The sequence below is a fragment of the Eublepharis macularius genome, chromosome 12 (genome assembly GCF_028583425.1).
Source record: "Eublepharis macularius isolate TG4126 chromosome 12, MPM_Emac_v1.0, whole genome shotgun sequence".
Classification (NCBI taxonomy): Eukaryota; Metazoa; Chordata; class Lepidosauria; order Squamata; family Eublepharidae; genus Eublepharis; species Eublepharis macularius.
The window spans coordinates 67,180,768-67,198,886 of NC_072801.1; the positions used below are offsets into that span (position 1 = coordinate 67,180,768).

Here is an 18,119-nt window from a genome sequence, read left to right on the forward strand (position 1 = left end):
CCAACTTGTTTGTGCTTGTTTTTCACAAACGTAAGTAACTGTGTCAGAAAACAACTTATTAAAAAGGAAAGCGGGGGGGGGGGGGGAGATGGGAATTATATCATTCCAAAGCTCGACGCACTTCTCCCCCGCCGTTGTAATTAATTCTCCCCCTTGCAACAGGAGTGTAGTGTGTCCTCCAGACCTTTAGATGTCCTCGCAGGTGCTGTGGGTTCCTGCGGTTGCAAGCCAGGGCATTGCAGGAAGAGGAGGAGGGTCGGAAAGAATCATGGCTGAGGAAGAAGAAGATAACTCGCAAGCTCGGCAAAGCGTACAGGTGGGGTGAGCGAAAGAGCTCTCCGTGGTGCGAACGTGCATTTCTGGACATCAAAATTAACCGCAACAAATTTCTGCAAGCTGGTTTTGCAGCGAAGCAGAGAGGCTCGTTTCCTTTGTGCTGGCTGTTCTAGGATCCACACGTACCAACACAGGAACGTTGAGACATAGGAGAAGAGTGGGTGCAGGATGCAGCCCGTTCCCTCAGCTCTCTTTCGGCTTTACCCGGTGTTTATCACTGTATTGGATCTCAATAAGTAGGGTTACCAACTCTGGGTAGGGAAATTCCTGGAGCTTTGGGGCCAGAGTTTGGGCAGGGGAGGGAGTTGTGATTCCATAGAGTCCATCCTTCAAAAGAGCAGTTTTCTGCAGGGGAACTGTTTTCTCCGGTCTGGAGATCTTCAGGCTACACCTGGAGGTTGGCAACCATAAGTCCTCAGACGGTGGAAGGGTGTGGCGAAAGAGTGTGAAGGAACTATGGCTTGGGAACCACAGGGTGGACAGGCTGGGACGTGTATGGGGCAAAAATATCTCTGCTCCTGAGTACTGGAAACGCAGCCCCTTGTTTCCCAATTCATCGAGAATGAGGAGTCAAACTGGGTTTCAAGACAACTAATAGGGCCAGCCCTCTGAACAGCTGCTGATTCCAGGTGGATTAGTTAAACTGAGGCTGTTGGGTAGTGACAGAATGGCACCTGACACGTGCACAGGTGCCCCTGTTCCCTTCTTACTTAGCACATTGCAGAACTTACCTTATCCCTGTTCCTCCCTATAACTGGGTCCTGCTAGCCTGCCGTAAGATGATGATTCCAACCGAATACCTCATTAAGAACATAGGAAGGGCCCTGTTGGATCAAATGAATGGTCCATGAGTGACCTTGAGCCAGCTCATCTATGCTGAACCTAACCTACCTTACAGGCTTGTTGTGAAGATGCAAGTTGCTTTGGTCTCCATTGGGGAGAAAAGTGGGGTATCAACGAAGTAAATAAATCTCGTCCTGCATCCTGTTTCATTCTGTGACCAGCCAAATGTTTTCAGGAAGCCCAAGCAGAGGCAACATAGCCTTCCCTGCTGTTTTCCCTTGGCAGCTAGTTATTGTTGTCTCTGAATTCAGAGGTTCCATTTAGCTATTGTGACCAATAGGCATTGATAGTCCTTTCCTCCGTGAATTTGTCTAGCTTGGCTTTGAAGCCATTGATGATGCTGGCTGTCTTGCGACAGTGAAGTCCATAAATTATATACTGTGTAAAGAATAGGCTTGTCATGACTCTGCCACCCATAAACCTGTTTATTTAAAGTATTTATATGACACCTTTCCACCTAGTAACAGGCTTCCAAGACAGTCCACAGTAAGAGAAAACCAAGAAAAAAAATAGATCCAGAGGCGTTAGCTGTGTTAGTCTGTAGTAGCAAAATAGTAAAGAGTCCATCTGACAAAGAGTTCATCTGACGAATAGTAAAGTGCATCTGATGAAGAGAACTGTGATTCTCGAAAGCTTATGCTACAATAAAGTTGGGTAGTCTTTAAGAAAAAAAGTATTATTTTGAAAACAAAAGCCATAGTAAATGATGGGGGCACCAAAGTAGTGGGGAGAGAGAGAAAGAGAGAGAATTTCTCACCAGCAGTGTGTTGGCTCAAAAGCTGATGTGTTGTGGTGCTAAGAGTGTTGGGCTACCTCCAGGGAACCTGGAATTCAGATACTTAGAAAATTCTTGGGGTGACCATGGGTCAGTCAGCCTACCTCTTAGGGTAGTTGTGAGGGATAAACGTGGTTGTGGGGAGGCATGTATTCTGTCTTCACCTCCATGGAAGAATAAAAAAAACTGGTGGATAGGTAACTAGCAGCCAGAGCCATATTGCGCCTGATGGTTTTTGTCCTAGAGGGTGAGGATTTTCTTTATTTAGGCAGCTGGAGTGTCTGAGCTCTTTCTGGCAGTGGTGATGAATAATGAAAAGACTGGAGAGGCAGTGATACGAACTTTCTCAGTTATCCTTTGATCAATTTCAGTGGGTGACCCCAAGTTATAGCATTTAAGTGAGATGGAAAAGATACCGACATCTACTTTCAGTGCACTGTGCATAGTTTCATTTGCTCTTTATCATGTCCCTTCTTAGCTCATTTTTTTTTTCTTTTTCTTAATCTGACTTATATGAACCATCACTGAGAGTCACCATGCTGATAAGCCAGTGATCTGACCTTAGAGTTTATGCTCCTGGTTACTACGCTCCTTCTAAAAGAATGGAGCATGTTCACTTTCCATGCTAGTAGACTGTGTGTTGGCAAGATGCGTCTGACATTACCTTGTAAATAAAACAGGAGTCTGGAGACATTTTAAAGACTAATAAAATTTATTTTGGCGTAAGCTCTTGTGAGTTAGAGCTCACTTCATCAGATACATAAGGTATATATTCATCAGGCTTCTTTGTGTACTCGACAGAAAGGTGGTGGTGGGAGGCGTTACAAAGAGAGAGATGGTTCAAAGCAAGATGCAGTGTAAAGAGTAATCAGTTTGTGCAGAGTGAATGTGAGACACTCCCAACTGGTTGGGATGTGGATCAGCACTCTGCTGGTTCTAATCCCACCACTGCCATGTGCTCAGTAGGTAGCCTTGGGTAAGCCACTGCTCTCCGTTCCAGCTGTACAGCTGTATTATGGGGATAATAACACTGACTTTGTTTACTACTCTGAGTGGGGCACTATAAAACCCAGTGCAACAAACAGGTACAATCAGAAGTTACATAGGTATACCTGAAGTCAGCAACATCTTTAAAGGGTAGGATAGGCAAGATGTTAGCATCTGCAATTGTCTAATGGTAATGTGCCTTGTTTGGTGCATTTCTGATAGGAGCTGGTTGATCAGTTGTACTATTTTCGTGACCATTATTTTGAGAGCCACAGTGTTGAGGATGCTGGGAAAAAGCAGCAGGATGTACGGGAAGAGATGGAAAGGACTCTGCAGGCGATGGAAGCGATAGAAGGTAATTCCCATGGAAGCTTTACCCCCCTCCTATGTGCTGTCGAACCTCTTCCTCGTTCTCTTTGTTTAAATTTGTCCCATGGGTCAGTCTTCACTGTCAGCTAAAACAAACCCCGGTGATAGGAGACACAAAACATGCTGTTTGTAGTTTGTAGTTCAAAAATTCAAGTCATGCAAAAGTTGTATTACATTGGCTGATACACAAACTGGCCGATAACAGAGTGAACCTAGATAGTCCAGGCCTTGACCAAGCAAACCCATTCCACATGCTCAAAATGCTTAAGAGTTGGCTTCCTTCTGGTTTCAACAGGATTTGATGTCGTCTGTGTACTAGGAAGTGTGTGAGCTGAGACCTACTTTACCATATCTTTTGTTCTTAATTTTCAAATATCCCTTACCCCAAATACAGTTTTGGAGTTCCTGATAACTCTTTTTTTTAATTTATTTTTTATTTTAAAATAGAAAAGGAGGTACATACAGAAAAGAAAAAGGAAGGGGGGGGCAGAGCTGTGTGTTACAAGGGTTATCAAAGTACAGAGTACAAAAATCTTGCAATGTTTGAAAATGTTAGAATAATATTTGAGAATATTTGAGATATATTTTCAAATAAACAACATGTACAGAATTCAAATCTACTTCTACTCCACATCTTAGGAAAATAGAAAAAAAATCATTATTACCCTTATCATTGCCTTATATATTTCTTTGCAGTATTTCAGTGCTGACTTCTCAACAATATCAGTACTATCTAGCATACTTTGTATTCTACCAATTATCTTAATTCAACTAATTATATTAAATAAATCAAATTGAAAGACGTCTATATTTATACTATATATATCTTTTCAGTATATAGCATATTTATCCATCCTCCACCTCAGTTTAAAGGCCTGTTGACTCTTGTGTGACTCTTCTACGTTACTGTTTTTGAATTCCCAGTTCTGAGGATTTTCTGCCACTTAGTGAAGGCTTCTAAATACCATGGGATGTGAGTCTAAGCATAGGAAAATGTCTGAATGTGTTGTAGTGGCATGCGCTGTGTGCATGAATTACGATTGCATACCACTTCGGAGATCCAAATTTCCCTTTAAAGAAAGCCTTGCTGTCCTCCGGTGGGTGGATTTCATCCAACGCTAGTGCAGAGAGAGCTTCTCTTCCTCCCTCACTCTGCCAGGTCTGCCCCAGGGACGAGCCCACACACTGATGCTGAGGGGGAAAGCTCTGAATGTGTCTCCGGATTATAGTGCCCAAGCTGAAGAGCTGCTCTCCAAAGCTGTCAAGTTGGACCCAGAACTGGTCGAGGCTTGGAATCAGTTAGGGGAAGTTTACTGGAAAAAGGGTGATATTTCTGCTGCCCATACCTGCTTCTCTGGAGCCCTGAGCCATGTAAGTCTCCCACAGCTCCTCCCTCTGGGAAGAAGGGTGGTGGGGTTTTGGTTTGAGTTGATTGCCTGGAGTTACTTCTGAGTTTTTCTGAAGGAAATTTCAGTCTATAGGAGATCAAAGAGGTGCCCCTGCTCTTGAGTGGCAGGGGATCCCCCCCCCCCAAAAGTACTTTTGAGAAATTAGTAGACTCGTGGTCTTGCTGAGATTTTGCAGGGTCCTAATGTTAGCCAAACCTGATTCTGCTTCCCCCTCCCCACCTTTTCTGCAGCGCAAAAACAAGGTCTCCCTTCAGAATCTCTCTATGGTGCTACGACAGCTGCGCACAAGCTCCGCTGATGAGCATGTGCAGAATGTCATGAACAGCGTGCGGCAGGCCAAACTGGCTGTGCAGATGGACGTACGTGACGGCCGCTCCTGGTGTGAGTCTGCCGTGTGCTCCTTTTAGCCAGTCCGGAGAGTCTCTGAGAAGAGAAGGGAATGGTGGCCTTCACAGTAATCCTTTTCTCTGTATTTCCACAGATGTCCTGGGCAATGCCTACCTCTCCTTGTTCTTCAATTCAGGACAGAATCCCAAGATCTCCCAGCAGGCGCTGAGTGCCTATGCACAAGCAGTAGGTGCTGGAACGGGCTTTAGAAGAAGCTGTGGTCCAGGGAGGAGGGGGTGGTGGGCCTTGTTGGGCCTCTGTAGAAGAATCTGTGGTGCCAAAAGCTGAGATGAAAAGAGTTGCTCTTGCAGGGTAGAGAAAAGTTTTCAGTTTGATCGTGGAGAGGGCTGTTTTCTACATAAAATTGTTATTGACCTGCCCAAAGCCCTGTGATAGGAGAGAATAACAGACATTAATTTTTGTGCCCTGGAGGAAGTGCTTGCAACTGCCATGCCCAGAGGAATCAGTGTTCACGCCTTTCCCTCGGCTCTCTTTCCATAGGAGAAGGTGGACCCCACTGCATCGTGTAATCCTGATCTGCATCTTAATCGAGCCACGGTGAGCCAGCAGGATGGGAAGAGAGGGGGTGTGGCCGATTGGGGTTTTAATCTGTCCGGAAGGGCTCTGAAAAGTCTATGGTAGCCTTTCTAATGAGCTGTTGGACAAGAAGGCAGTTGGTGAGCCTCAAGTGAAATATGGCTATGGCCTCCAAATAGGCAGTTCCCACCCTCCTAATCCTTTTTGCCCTCTGGTCAGATTGCTGAGAGTCTGGCTGTTGCTATATTCTGCCTTCCCTATAATAACAGAAGTCCTGCTCCGGGAGAGAGGGGGGGATTGGGAGAACCCGCTGCAATTGCTGCATGGTTTCTGACATGGGTAAGGAGGCATGTCAAACATAGGTCAAGCAAGGTGACATGATGTGAATACAGGGGGCACATATATGCAGGCTGGACTTCTTCCCTTCAGAACGCTAATGTGTCCATCCCTGAATGAGAAATGGGAGCCATGCGTTCTGATCCCTTGAGCAATTGTCCCCCCCCCCCTCGGCTTGTTTACAGAGCTGCTCATTCTGATTCCTTTGGGACTTTCTCCTCTCCTCTAACCTGTCCCCCCTGTGCTTTGTTGTTTCCGGGCAGCTCTATAAGTATGAAGAAAACTACACAACAGCTCTGGAGGGTTTTGCACGGGCTGCGGCCCTCGACCCAGCTTGGTCAGAACCACGTCAGCGGGAGCAGCAGCTGGTTGATTTCCTGGAGCGGCTCACCGGTCTCCTTGAAAATAAAGTATTGCGGCCACAAGACTTGACTCCCTTGCCCCCTTCCTCAGCCTTGCATGTGTCCCCTCAGCCACACTGACTAACCCTGCTGCTCTTTCCCTGTAGGGAAAGGTGAAAGGGAAGAAGCTGCAAAGCATGCTGGGAAGCCTGCGCCCTTCTCAGTTGGGCCCCTGTGGGGATGGCCGTTACCAGGGCCCCTCGGGTCAGAAGGTGGAACTGGAGCACCGGCCCCTCAGTACCCTGAGGGTTGGGGTTAACACAGGCTCTGTGGTGCTGGGAAAAGTTCTGTTCAGCTTGACTACAGAGGAGAAGGTGCCTTTGTGAGTGTCCATCAATTCCCCCATCTTTCCCTGTATGCTTAGCTTTATTTTGGCCTCCTTTTTAGGGCTTATTTCCTGCCGTAACATGAAGGCCTAGGGCATGTAGTAATATTTTTTTAAAATAGTATAAAGTTCTAACTTTACACAACCACCCCGCTACATATCTATGCTTAATTCTAAGCAGCCATGAATTATTATTATTTAAACATTTCTGTGCAACTCGTCTCCCGGCTCTCAAAAGTTTATATTCCATAAATTTTGTTCATCTTTAAGGTGCTGCTGGGCTCAAATCTTACTTTTCTCCCAAGGGACCCAAACTGGTTTACAGAAATTTCCACACTAAATTGCTCAACTTAAATAAGATTAGCACTGACACAGACAAAAAGAGTTCTATGCTGGGCAGGTCTTTCCTCACGCAGCTGGTTGTTGTGGGCCACCAGGTAGCAAACCACAGATGAACGGCCAGCAGCCCTTTGTCTGTCCTCCAAGAGCTCACGTCTCTGGCCTTCGCCAGCCTTTATGTCTGCAGGCCAGGAGGAGATGGAAACACAGCAGAGATGCTGTGCGGCTGTCAAGAGGCTCCACCGATAGTTCCCTTCCTCACTCCTTGAATCTTTACTTAAAAAAAAGGAAGATTTGATTTGATTTATTAGTCTTCTAGCCTGCCATCCCCACAAGCAGGCTTAGGGCAGGTCACAACAACCGTAATCACATAAAATACAGGAATAAAATATATAAGCACAATAAATACGTCATAAAATCCACTATGAGAACAAGAAATTACAAATTCAAAAATTACTCCAAGATAATAACATTCAACATACAAATTCACCAATTACCTCTCAGTCGCTGTGGGGTTAGATGCAGGGAGATCTGCCGAGATCTAACCAGCAGGGGCAGAGGGGTCGTGCAAAAGCACAGCAAGAAGGCCAGCAGGAAAGCCTGCCCACACCTCCACCATCACCATATGCCGGGCAGAACATCTCCGTTTTAGAGGCCTGCCGGGTCTCTGGAGAGAGTGCAATCCCCAAGGCCAGTGCCAGAGCCAAAAAGGCTGTGGCCCCGGTTGAGGCCAGGTGACCATCCTTAGGGCCAGGAATCACCAGCAGATGTTGATCAGCTGAACAAAATGCCTTCTGGGGGACATATGGTGAGAGACGGTCCCGCAGATATGTTGGTCCCAGTCCACTAAGGGCTTTAAATATTAGATCCAAAACCTTGAACGTGATCCGGAATTCAACCGGGAGTCAATGCAGCTGGCGCAGCCCAGGTTATACATGTGCCCTGACTGGAGTCCCCGTAAGGACGCTGCATTCTGAACCAGTTGCAGTTTCTGGGTCAATCTCAATGGCGGCCCAACGTAGAGTGAGTTACAATACCAATGCTAATGTTGATTCTGAAATATGCTAGGGTTTTGGCGAAGCTCCAGGAAAGGCAGTTCCAACAGGGACAATCTACCTAGAATCCTTGCTATCCTTGATGTTTGACTTGGGTAGATGGATGGATTTTATAACAGGACATTTTTGCCTGAGTTTTGGGGGTCACAGTGCCTGTAAAGAAGTACAATGTCCAGTCTTAGAGATTGATAAGTTGCAACCAGCCACTTGCATTTTTATTCATTCCTTGTTTAAAATATTTGTATTCAGCCTTTACTCAAATAAGGGCTCAACAAATGATCCAGTTAAAAGGAAAAACCATTTTTTAGGAATCCATTTAGTTAAACAACAACAAAACCCTCACCCAGTGTCATCGATTAATTGTTGTATTTGGTTGTGCAAGTGCCTGTTCTTTCTGCTGGCCTGTCTAGCCACTAACTCTCACTGATGTATCTTGATGCTTCTTGTCCTTCCTGTTTTTGGGCAGCACTTTTGGCTTGATGGACTCTTCTGAGGGGTCCTGTTTTGCTGTTACCATTTACAACATGGCACAAAGCTGGGGGGTCCTCATTGGGGACTCGGTGGCTATTCCTGAGCCTTATCTTCGGCACCATCACATCCAGCACCAAGGCAAGGTGAGCGGAGGTCACCCTCTCCTTCCACATCCTTCCTTTCCACGCTCCACTATGTACCATGAATCGCATCTCAACGTTGTGGCAGGCTGAATGGAATTCCTTGAATGTAAAAGTATTGGCAACAAGAGGCTGTTAAAGCAAGAGGGAACAATGCAGAGTTTGCCATTTACTCCCTATATGTGCTGTGACACCTACAGGTCAATTATTGCTGGGGAAGACTGTTCCCTGGAAAGAGCTTTTGCAAACTAGAAATAGCCTGCATGCTTCTAGTCTTGCTTTTAGTGGATGATTTTACAACTCTGTTTCAGTGGTGAAAAAATGTAGAAGTCCCATTCCTGTTTCACAGTGCAGTGACTGTTAGGGCTCAGAGGGAGCAGGCCATAATTTGACTGAATTCCCTACCCAGTCTTTCCCCCTTTTTCTTTCTCCTTTCCAGAGTTTCACTTTCTCGAGCATCCGCGTGGAGACCCCTCTGTTGTTGGTGGTGAATGGCAAGATGCAGGGATCCCAGAGCCAAGCTGCTGCGACTGTGGCTTACCAGGCCCAGAGTGAATGACGAGAGGTGGGAGGCAAGGGAGCGCATCCCCCATCCAGCAAAGCTTGGCCTCTGGCCTTTATTGGGCGGTTCTCATCAGATCTAGAAGAACTGTGACCTAGGAAGGTTGGGCTGGTTTTATCTTTTGCTTGGGCATGGAAGCTGAATGGAAGAGGTGGGAATAAGGGAAATATGGCCTGTGCATGCGCTCAAACTGGGAGTTAGCTTTGTTTGGCTCTTCTAAACAATTCCATTTCTGCAGACACCCGAATGTGCTTTATTGCACTGTTTTAACAAAACTGAGCTCAATCAGTGAGAGGGCAAAAAGGAAGAGGGGACTTTTAATTTCCCTCCACATCTGTTCTCCTGTTGGAGTCATCCTACGTGTGATGTTGAAGATCTACCATCAGATCCCCAATTGTTTTAGTTGAGCCTTAAAAGCCAGGGCTGACTTTGATGTAGTCCTTAAAAAAGAAACCCCTATTTCCCCTCCTGTACGATTTCTCTTATCAAACTTCCTAGAAGGGAAAACAACTGGCCTCTCTTTTATCCCTACTTGGGGGAAGGAGAGTCATGATGGTTTTGATTGGGGAAAATGGCAGCAATTTTTAAAGGGTAGACCACACATTGGAGATCCAATGTCTGTTTCCCTGAAGCCACGTTGGCCCTCAGACTTCTCCCACTTTTCCTGACACCATTTTTGTCTTTATTCTATCAGAGGCCAGTTGCTCACTCCAGTTTCAGTTGGGTTTGGGCTCTCAAGTTCCTTGGGATCGAAGTCTTGTAAATCCTATTTGCTCAAGGTCTGTTGTGTCTGTGTGTGTGTCTCTGTGTGTGTGTGTATGTATGTGTGTATATATATATATATATAGGAGATAACCTGTATTTATTTGGCAAAGTTTGAGTTTGCTTTTGTAAGATTTTTTTAAAATATACATTTTCCAGACTTTTCCCGCTAGGCAATAAACATTTGTTCTTTGCCCTTCACATAGAGTCTTCTGTCTGGATTCCAGAAACAAAGAAGGACACAATATTGCGTTTACAAGTAGGTCAAGGGTAGGTTTAAGATGCACCGTTGAATTTCATCTCTGTAACAGCCCTGTGAGAGAGACTAGGACAGTGGTTCTTAACTTTTAATCCTGCACTACCCACCCAACACGCAACATTATCATTGAATTCCCCTCAAGCTACAAGTAAAAACTTAGGACATACAAACAATACTATAGAGAAGGCAACTTTATTTATAGAGGAATATTTATGACATATGCTACACAGATCTATATGTATGTATCATAAATATTCCTCTGTAAGAGCTACACAGATATTAGACATACACTTCATAAGACCCCTTTGCCTGATGGCTGATAGCCCACTTCTTAATGTTTCTTTTGGTTCTTATTTTCTGTGGACTGCTTTTGGAAAGGACTGGGTGAGAAATCTTCAAAGTGGGCTGAGCAGTATAAAACAGTTCTCCTGGCTGTCAGAAGCAGGGGAAAAGAGCTGCCTAGAACCCTGAATATCCCCTGTTTGCTCTTTAAAGTTCTGAATGCCTCCTTCCCCAGGAGCCTGTACAGCTCCTGTTAAGAATGAGTGTTTGGGTAGAGTGCAAGAGAGATACTTGCTTTGAGACCAGAGATCAAGGTTGAGCAGGGCTGGCCTGCCTCTTGGTATTTTGGGAGACTTCCCCGTTTATTGTCATAGAATGGGGATGAGCAATTAATGGCCTGTGTATGTGATCTCTCTCCCCCCTCCCTTTCCTTGGCTATTTTATTTGGCCTCTGGTGGCCCTACCAAATTTTAAGGGTTAAAAAAAATTGCCCATAGTTTCACTGATAAGAAAAAGGGAGAGGGAAAATGTCGGGAAGTTGTTGAATGTGAACAAGTCTCTCTTTGACTATGTAAGAGTGTGCAAGTGACCTCATTTATAAAGCTGTCTGAGGGGACGTGCTCCTTAATTGGAAAACCCTTCTGGATGGCTCTGGTTTTATCGTGGAGGCTGGCCATTTGTAGGGGGCTCAGTGTGAGAGACAAACTCTGTTTTGGCATTGGAGGATGGAGTGGCCCCCTAAGGATATAGAAGCTGGCCAGCCCTTGTATAGATCTCAGATGTTGTCCTGCCAGGATAGAGGGCTTTGCTGGGAAGACTTCTGCTTCCCATGGTCCGCACTGCACCAGCAGCTTGCACAGATCCTATAAATTTCAGAGTCTACTGTGCGACCTGTTGTTGGTGTGTGGCTTCCAGGAATGAGTGCTCCATGAATCAAGGCACACACATCTTGATTGTTCCCAATGCTGGCTTTCCTTTTGCTTTCCCATCCTTTACGTACTGCTGCCCCCTGGCGTCCTTTTTTAATTTCTCTGTTCAAATGGGCCACAATTTCATAGATTCCTAAAGGGAATTTTTTAATGTGGTGTGTGACAAACTTAAGGGCCAAACAATATGGGGCATGAGGTTGTGTGTAATTTTTCTCTGACTGTTTTTGTTTAATGATGAACATCACTGAGAAGCTGCAGTCTTGAGAGGAAGAAAAGAGAGAGGGGTTACTTAAACCTTTAGTGCACACCGCCCCCCCCCCGCTACTTTTCTTTTGCCATATGGGAAAAAAAAACAAGGACTGTAACTTTTCCCTTGCAAGTGGAAAAAGTGGATGATTGCCTGCAACTTTGAGCTGGAAAAATAGGCAGCTGGAACAAGGTTAAGTATCCCTTCCCATAATGCCAGCCAATCTTCTCCTCCAAGCCTCTTTCAGTTTGCATTTTGATTTTAAAATGTTGGGATGTAGTTAAACCAAATGCCTGTAAGGTGTAGCTTGGCCCCAAATCCTCTCTCATGCTGTTATGTGAGTTCTGGTGAGGGGGTAGAAAGCATTCGACACATTTTAACATCCAGGGTACGTTCTGCTTATATTTATAAAAAAGAATTTATGCACTGCCTTAAAATACCTATGGCTGTGGCCCACACTAAGTAGCTTAGTCCTTAACTCTGGCTGGCTCCACCCACTTTGCATTTGTGTTGCAGACGTGGGAATGAAAGAAAGTGGTATTGCTGTTATGAGTGGAAGTGCCGTCGCCGGATGGCCAAGCAGTCCCAAGATTCCCGAAGTATACAGGGGCTCCCCCTTGCAAGACCTGCCCCCCCTTCTCATTCCCACTGATAATTTGTCCCCCCCCCCCACACACACACACTGTACCAGCTAGCATCTCCTCCATATTTTGCTAGTGGCTAGGTTCGCCAATTTCTGCACAAAACAAAATTCTCTTTATTAGCTGTTTTACAGAAGAAAATTCCAGCAGGGTTAACTTCTTCTACCACCGCTCCTCTGTGCTGGGGGAAACTCCTTCAGCTGAAGTTTTCCCCTTTTGTGCAGCTTCAAGCTTCCCCGCAAGGGTTTAAGGAGCCCCTTTGTTAAATTCAAGCCGAGAATCGGCCCGCTGTCGCCCCACTAGCACACGACTGAAAGGATATTCATTCTCCTCCCCTAAGGATCAACCAGATTCGCCTTCCTGTGATCTCTCTTGACCTACAATGGCAAGGAAGTGCTGCCTGCTGCATAATTGCCGAACTTCAGAAAATGCTGCAGCAAGCCAACGCGTCTTCTTAATTGGCTCCTTCGGGGGAGCCTAAGAAAGCGAGCCAGGAAAGTTCAAAAACAAACAATGGCTAATGATGCCCAGGTGGCTTTCTTTTCTTCCTGTAGTTTTGGTCTGGTGGGAGCTTCTGGAACACTCGTCCTGAGGTGGCAGGCTCCCCTAAATCTGGGGTGTGAAGCAACATAAAGTGTAGCTGCTTATGACAATATGACAGGAAACGGAGCGATTTAAGAGAGGGGGGATCCTCTATTACTATCTCTACTTGTGGCAAGGGGACAGGAAGTAACAACAACTAGTTAATAGAAGCTAAGCAGGCCTGCATCTGGTCAGTGTCTGGACAGAAGACCACTTTGTATGCTGCCTTGAGTTTCATGATGGAAGAAGGGCTGGCCGTCAAGATAGTTAAAAATACTAATGGCATGAACATGGGAACGAGAGCTGGGTCATTTCCCCATCTTTCAGCAATTCTGAACAAGGTCTTGGGTTAGTGCCAGTATCCGTGGCTGATGAAGCGTGAATGTAAATCATTTCATGGTTGTTTTTCCAAATGAAGAAGAGGTAAATGGTGCAAAGGGAAGAATCGTTAATAATTGTACAACCCCTATGCATTTCGTATGTAGCTTCGTCTGGGGAATCTTCTAAATTCTTTTTAGTTCACTTTCCGTATATACGCTTACTCTCTCTGCTAAAGTGTATATACAGGAAGTGAATTAAAACGCATAGGGGTTGTACAGCTATTAAATGTGAATGTGAAATGTGTAGGGGTTGTACAGTTATTAAAAATTCTTCCCTTTTCACTACTTGCCTCTTCTTCATCATTTTGCCTTGGTGCAGCCCCCCCTCCTTCACTGTTTTTCCAAATGTATTGGAAACTCCTCACAATGTACAAGCTAGGCCAAGAGACAGAAACTTGGCTAACAATGCAATCCAGAGCAATGCAATCCCATTATATCTGCCTAAGCCCATGGGCTTTAATGGACTTACACTGATTACAGGAACCTTTGTTTAATTTATGTGTTTCTCATAGCACAGAAGCAGTCGCTTAATTGTTCTTAAGACAGTAGTTCCAACCCATTGTGGTTAAGTTTCACTGTGATAATAGTCAGAATTTCACATGGTGATGTAATTCATCTCAACCTACCATGGAACCGTATACCAAATGTGCCTGTTGTGACTCCAGTCTTGCCTGCTCTGGTTGGCAAAGCTTTCACAGGTCTTTAGGCAGAGAGAAGACTTTCCCTGAAACCTGTTTGTGATCTTTTTAACAGGCCATGCTATGGAACTGAAAGTGGTACTAATCTGCCAGAAAAAACATGTGCCTGTATGCAAATGGAAAGAATGATTTTCATCTTGGTTAGTAAACCGACAGCATTTATAGAATAATGAGTCCAAACTGCTGCTATTTACGAAACAAAACCTAAGCTGAAACAAACCCTTCCCTTTTATTGGCACAGAATGAGGTCCAGTCAACGTAGGAAGTATTGTTCCAGATATGCGGTTGGAGTAGACATCATAGCTAGCGACAGGGCTTTTTTTCAGCAGGAATGCAGGGGAACGGAGTTCCAGAACCTCTTGAAAATGGTCACATGGCTTGTGGCCCCGCCCCCTGATCTCCAGACAGAAGGGAGTTTAGATTGCCCTCCGTGCTGCTCGGCACGGAGGGCAATCTAAACTCCCTTCTGTCTGGAGATCAGGGGGCGGGGCCACAAGCCATGTGACCATTTTCTCCAAGGGCAACCCACTGAGTTCCACCACCTCTTTTCCCAGAAGAAAAGCCCTGGCTAGTGAGTAGAGGATAATGGGTGGCTACTAAGCCAAGCCACCATTTATGGACCCCAGCATGGTATCTTTTGTATCCTATCACTGATCCACGGCCTCTTCCCAAACCATAGCGCCAGGTCAGATTCGCTGGGCTTCCTCAGGAGATAAGGATTCTCTGAAGGTAGAAAGCTTGATTAAAAACTGGTCTAAAATGGAGGAAAGGAGAACAACATGAGCCACCAGGTCCCTTGCAGGGAGAAAGGCGAGGTATAGATGAAGTAGAAAAGATAAGATAAAGCAGTCAGGAGGTACCACAAAAGGCCAGGATATCATTATTAAAATTATACAATATTAAATGGCATCGTCACATTCTGGGAAGCCAGACAAGAAACCACTAGGGTATAGTTAGTAGCAGCTCGCTTGTTCTAATATTGCTGTCAGCAAGGCCGGCTCTATAGGGGGAATGGCCCTGAACTCTTGGCCAAGGTCCAAACCATCCCCGGATGAGAGTCCCTATTTTCCCCACAGTGTCCTTTTCAAGGCATCTTTCATCTCCTTGTTCCTCAGGCTGTAGATAAGTGGGTTGAGCAAGGGAGTCACCACTGCATAGAAGAGGGTCACCACCTTGTTGCCACCCCCCGAAGCTTCAGGGACAACGTAAGTGACCATGATGGAGCCGTAAAAAAGGCCCACCACAGCCATATGTGATGTGCATGTGGAAAAGGCCTTTTGCCTTCCCGCAGCCGAAGGCAGCTTGGTCACTGCTCGCAGGACTGCCACGTAGGAGCACACGATGAAGACGAACGGTCCGAAAATGGCAGTTGAGCTGAGGCTGTAGAAGGCCATCTCGGTGCCAGGGGCTGGCGCGCAGGAAGAGGCCAGCAGAGGGCCTGGGTCGCAGAGGAAATGATCGAGAACATTGGGGCCACAGAAACGGAGCTGGGAAATCAGTGCGATGGGTGCCAAGAACCACAAGAAGCCACAGAGCCAGCAGGAAGCAGCGAGCTGGCCACAAAACCTCTGGGACATGAGCATCGGGTAACGGAGTGGGTGGCAGATAGCCAAGTACCGATCCAAGGCCATGGCAGCCAAGAAGAAGCTCTCGGTGGTTCCCATAGAAAAGAAAAAGTAGAACTGGAGGAAGCAGCTGTGGAAAGAGATGGTGGCTGGTGGTGGGGACGTCAAGTCTGATAGCATCCGTGGTGCTGTGGTTGTTACATAGCACATCTCCAGCCCGGAGAAATTCCCCAGGAGGATGTACACGGGCAGGTGGCTGAGGCGAGAGTCCCGGAGAACGGCCCACACAATGCAAAGGTTTCCCACTAGGGTGAAGGTGTAGCAAATGGACAGCAGAGAGCCCAGGAGCAGGCGGAAGAGGGGTGTGAGGGACGGGAAGCCCAAGAGGACAAATTCTGTCAGCAAGCCAGTAGTGTTGACTGGGTCCAATGGTTGGTAGCCCTGTTGCTTTAATGGTAAGAGGGAGGGAAATAATTAGCTTCTAAAAGGAATGGCTGAGCCTATCTGGAAACCAGTCAATGGTTACAGATGTATTTATTATTTTATTTATGTCATTTATAGTCCGCCTTTCTCACTGAGACTCGAGGCGGATTACAAAGTGTGAGACCAGTACAGTTTCAAGGATATGTCCATAAACAGTGCCATAGGGTAAATAAACACAAGTTTACAAAGACATAGCATTAGTAAGAATCCAATACAGAGTTGAAGAAATGCTGAAACAGAACATAAGCAATTCTAGGGCTGACATTAGACCACATGAAGCACAGGTAGCTTATAGGAGTGCAAATTTAAGACAGATAGTATGTAAGGCAACATAGTGGTGAAGTCTGTGGTCTTTAACTCATCAGTGAAGCATCTGAGAGCCACTCCCTACAAAATATATGCATGACAGCTCTGTTGACTCAGTGGTTACGAGAAAGAACAAGAGTTCAAGGGTGGCGGGGAAGGCAGGGCATTATCATTATAACCTGTGATACAGTAATGGAACCTTCATCTACAGAGGCAGTATACCTCTGAATTCTACCTGCTGGGAACAAAGAACTTGGGAAATTTGTTACCTACGTACCATGATCACGGTGGCATCTGGCTGTTGGAAACAGCATGTGCTATCAGGCAGCCCAAGAAGAAGGTGAACTCTTTATGGCCCTTGCTCCGCAAAATAACATTGCTAACTTTTTTTAAAGCTGGCCCATATCCTATCCCCTTAGAAGTAGCCTCCCACGTACAAATGAAGCACCTCCTAATTATTTATCTACATGCAACAAAAAATGTCAGTCACTAGTATTTTATGTATGATGGGCTACTGTTGAAGACGCAGGATCAGAGCGAACTAAAAGCGTAAGGCCTGGAGGGTAAAGAATTTTTGTCCTGTAGCAGATAGAGCTTAAGACCAAGGGGTCATCATGGCATCGTACTTTGAGGATCTAAATAGTATTGAATGGTATCCCCCAAACTTTTTTAAAAAAATAGTCTAGCAACTGCTTTTCTGCATACACGAAGTCTCAAAAATAATCTGCTTGCTAACTGTAGGAGACAACCTTGTTACACGACATCTGAGCCAAAGTAATGTAACAAAATCTGCATCTGACAAAGAGAACTGTGATTCTCGAAAGCTTATGCTACAGTAAAGTTGGTTAGTCTTAAAGGTGCTACTGGATTCTTTTTGATAAAATCTGGCACGGTAAGTTTAACAAACCCTGGAAATGTTTTAACCAAACTCCAGAGTAAAAATCTAGAATATTTTTTCCTTTCTGTGATTTCGCTATTCTTAGAAATGTTAAATTTCTGTGCTGGATTCCCAGCTGAGCACATCCTGCTTATTTATCAATATGCAATTTCAGACCTTAAACTCAGATTATGGGACCAGACATTTCTTGCTTCTTCCTCTCCTCCCCAGCCAAAGCGTCTTCAGCCCTTTCCTCGTTGCGGTCTCAGTTCTATCAAACAGTCAGTCATTGCCCAGGAAACAAGGGAAGCTCATGTGCATGCATTTGTGGTGTATGTTATATTTTGGGTGGAGGCTATTTATGTAGTACTTTAACAAACAGGGCCATCTTAAGTAAAGTTACACCTTGTACATTTACTGTTGGAAGAGCAAGAATGAGAGCAGAATTTAACAAAATGCCTTACCACATGTTTGGACTGATTGAAGGACGACATCTGTCATGTTAATTCCTTAAGACTTGATCTAGAACACAAAGAAATTAGAGAGGGAGAAAACCTCCCAAAGTATCGATCATAATTGGCCTTGTGATATTTACATTTCTATACAATTAAAGCAAGAAATTGACTTTTTATTGTTTCATGAGTTTTGTTAGGACAAAATGTCTTTGGACTTAAGGCCATTGTTATTCCAGTGCAAAGACAGGGTCTTTTTTGATGTGGCACCCAAACTTTGAATATCCCTCCCCAGCTATGTTCATCATCACATCATGAACTTTTCGTTGCAAAATAAATGTGTCAAATGACACACAATGATATGTGACAACTTCAGGACATTAA

At 45.2% G+C, this 18,119-nt stretch overlaps 2 protein-coding genes across 2 annotated transcripts; one reads left to right on the plus strand and one right to left on the minus strand.

Moving 5' to 3' along the window:
- The first annotated feature begins 245 nt into the window (after positions 1-245).
- Positions 246-10,235, plus strand: TTC5 (tetratricopeptide repeat domain 5). The gene is made up of 10 exons (XM_054995572.1): positions 246-316; positions 3,164-3,296; positions 4,470-4,681; positions 4,950-5,100; positions 5,201-5,292; positions 5,608-5,664; positions 6,243-6,389; positions 6,488-6,702; positions 8,566-8,713; positions 9,150-10,235. The coding sequence occupies exons 1-10, from the start codon at positions 269-271 to the stop codon at positions 9,267-9,269; spliced, it is 1,323 nt and encodes a 440-aa protein (XP_054851547.1). The 5' UTR covers positions 246-268; the 3' UTR covers positions 9,270-10,235.
- Positions 10,236-15,113: 4,878 nt separating this feature from the next.
- On the minus strand, positions 15,114-17,777 carry LOC129339576 (olfactory receptor 11H4-like). Its single transcript, XM_054994157.1, has 3 exons — positions 17,748-17,777; positions 16,684-16,704; positions 15,114-16,064 (listed from the first exon to the last, which is right to left on the minus strand). The coding sequence occupies exons 1-3, from the start codon at positions 17,775-17,777 to the stop codon at positions 15,114-15,116; spliced, it is 1,002 nt and encodes a 333-aa protein (XP_054850132.1).
- Between the last annotated feature and the right edge of the window lie 342 nt (positions 17,778-18,119).

What these genes read in the sequence shown, in the direction of transcription:
- TTC5 (XM_054995572.1), top strand. Translation starts at nt 269, where the DNA reads ATGGCTGAGGAAGAAGAAGATAACTCGCAAGCTCGGCAAAGCGTACAG. An exon ending in GGCGATGGAAGCGATAGAAG is followed by an intron (nt 3,297 to 4,469) that starts GTAATTCCCATG and finishes TCACTCTGCCAG; the next exon opens with GTCTGCCCCAGGGACGAGCC. An exon ending in TGCATCTTAATCGAGCCACG is followed by an intron (nt 5,665 to 6,242) that starts GTGAGCCAGCAG and finishes GTTTCCGGGCAG; the next exon opens with CTCTATAAGTATGAAGAAAA.
- LOC129339576 (XM_054994157.1), bottom strand. Translation starts at nt 17,777, where the DNA reads ATGTCGTCCTTCAATCAGTCCAAACATGTG. An exon ending in TCAATCAGTCCAAACATGTG is followed by an intron (nt 16,705 to 17,747) that starts GTAAGGCATTTT and finishes TGTTTCCAACAG; the next exon opens with CCAGATGCCACCGTGATCAT. An exon ending in CAGATGCCACCGTGATCATG is followed by an intron (nt 16,065 to 16,683) that starts GTACGTAGGTAA and finishes TTACCATTAAAG; the next exon opens with CAACAGGGCTACCAACCATT.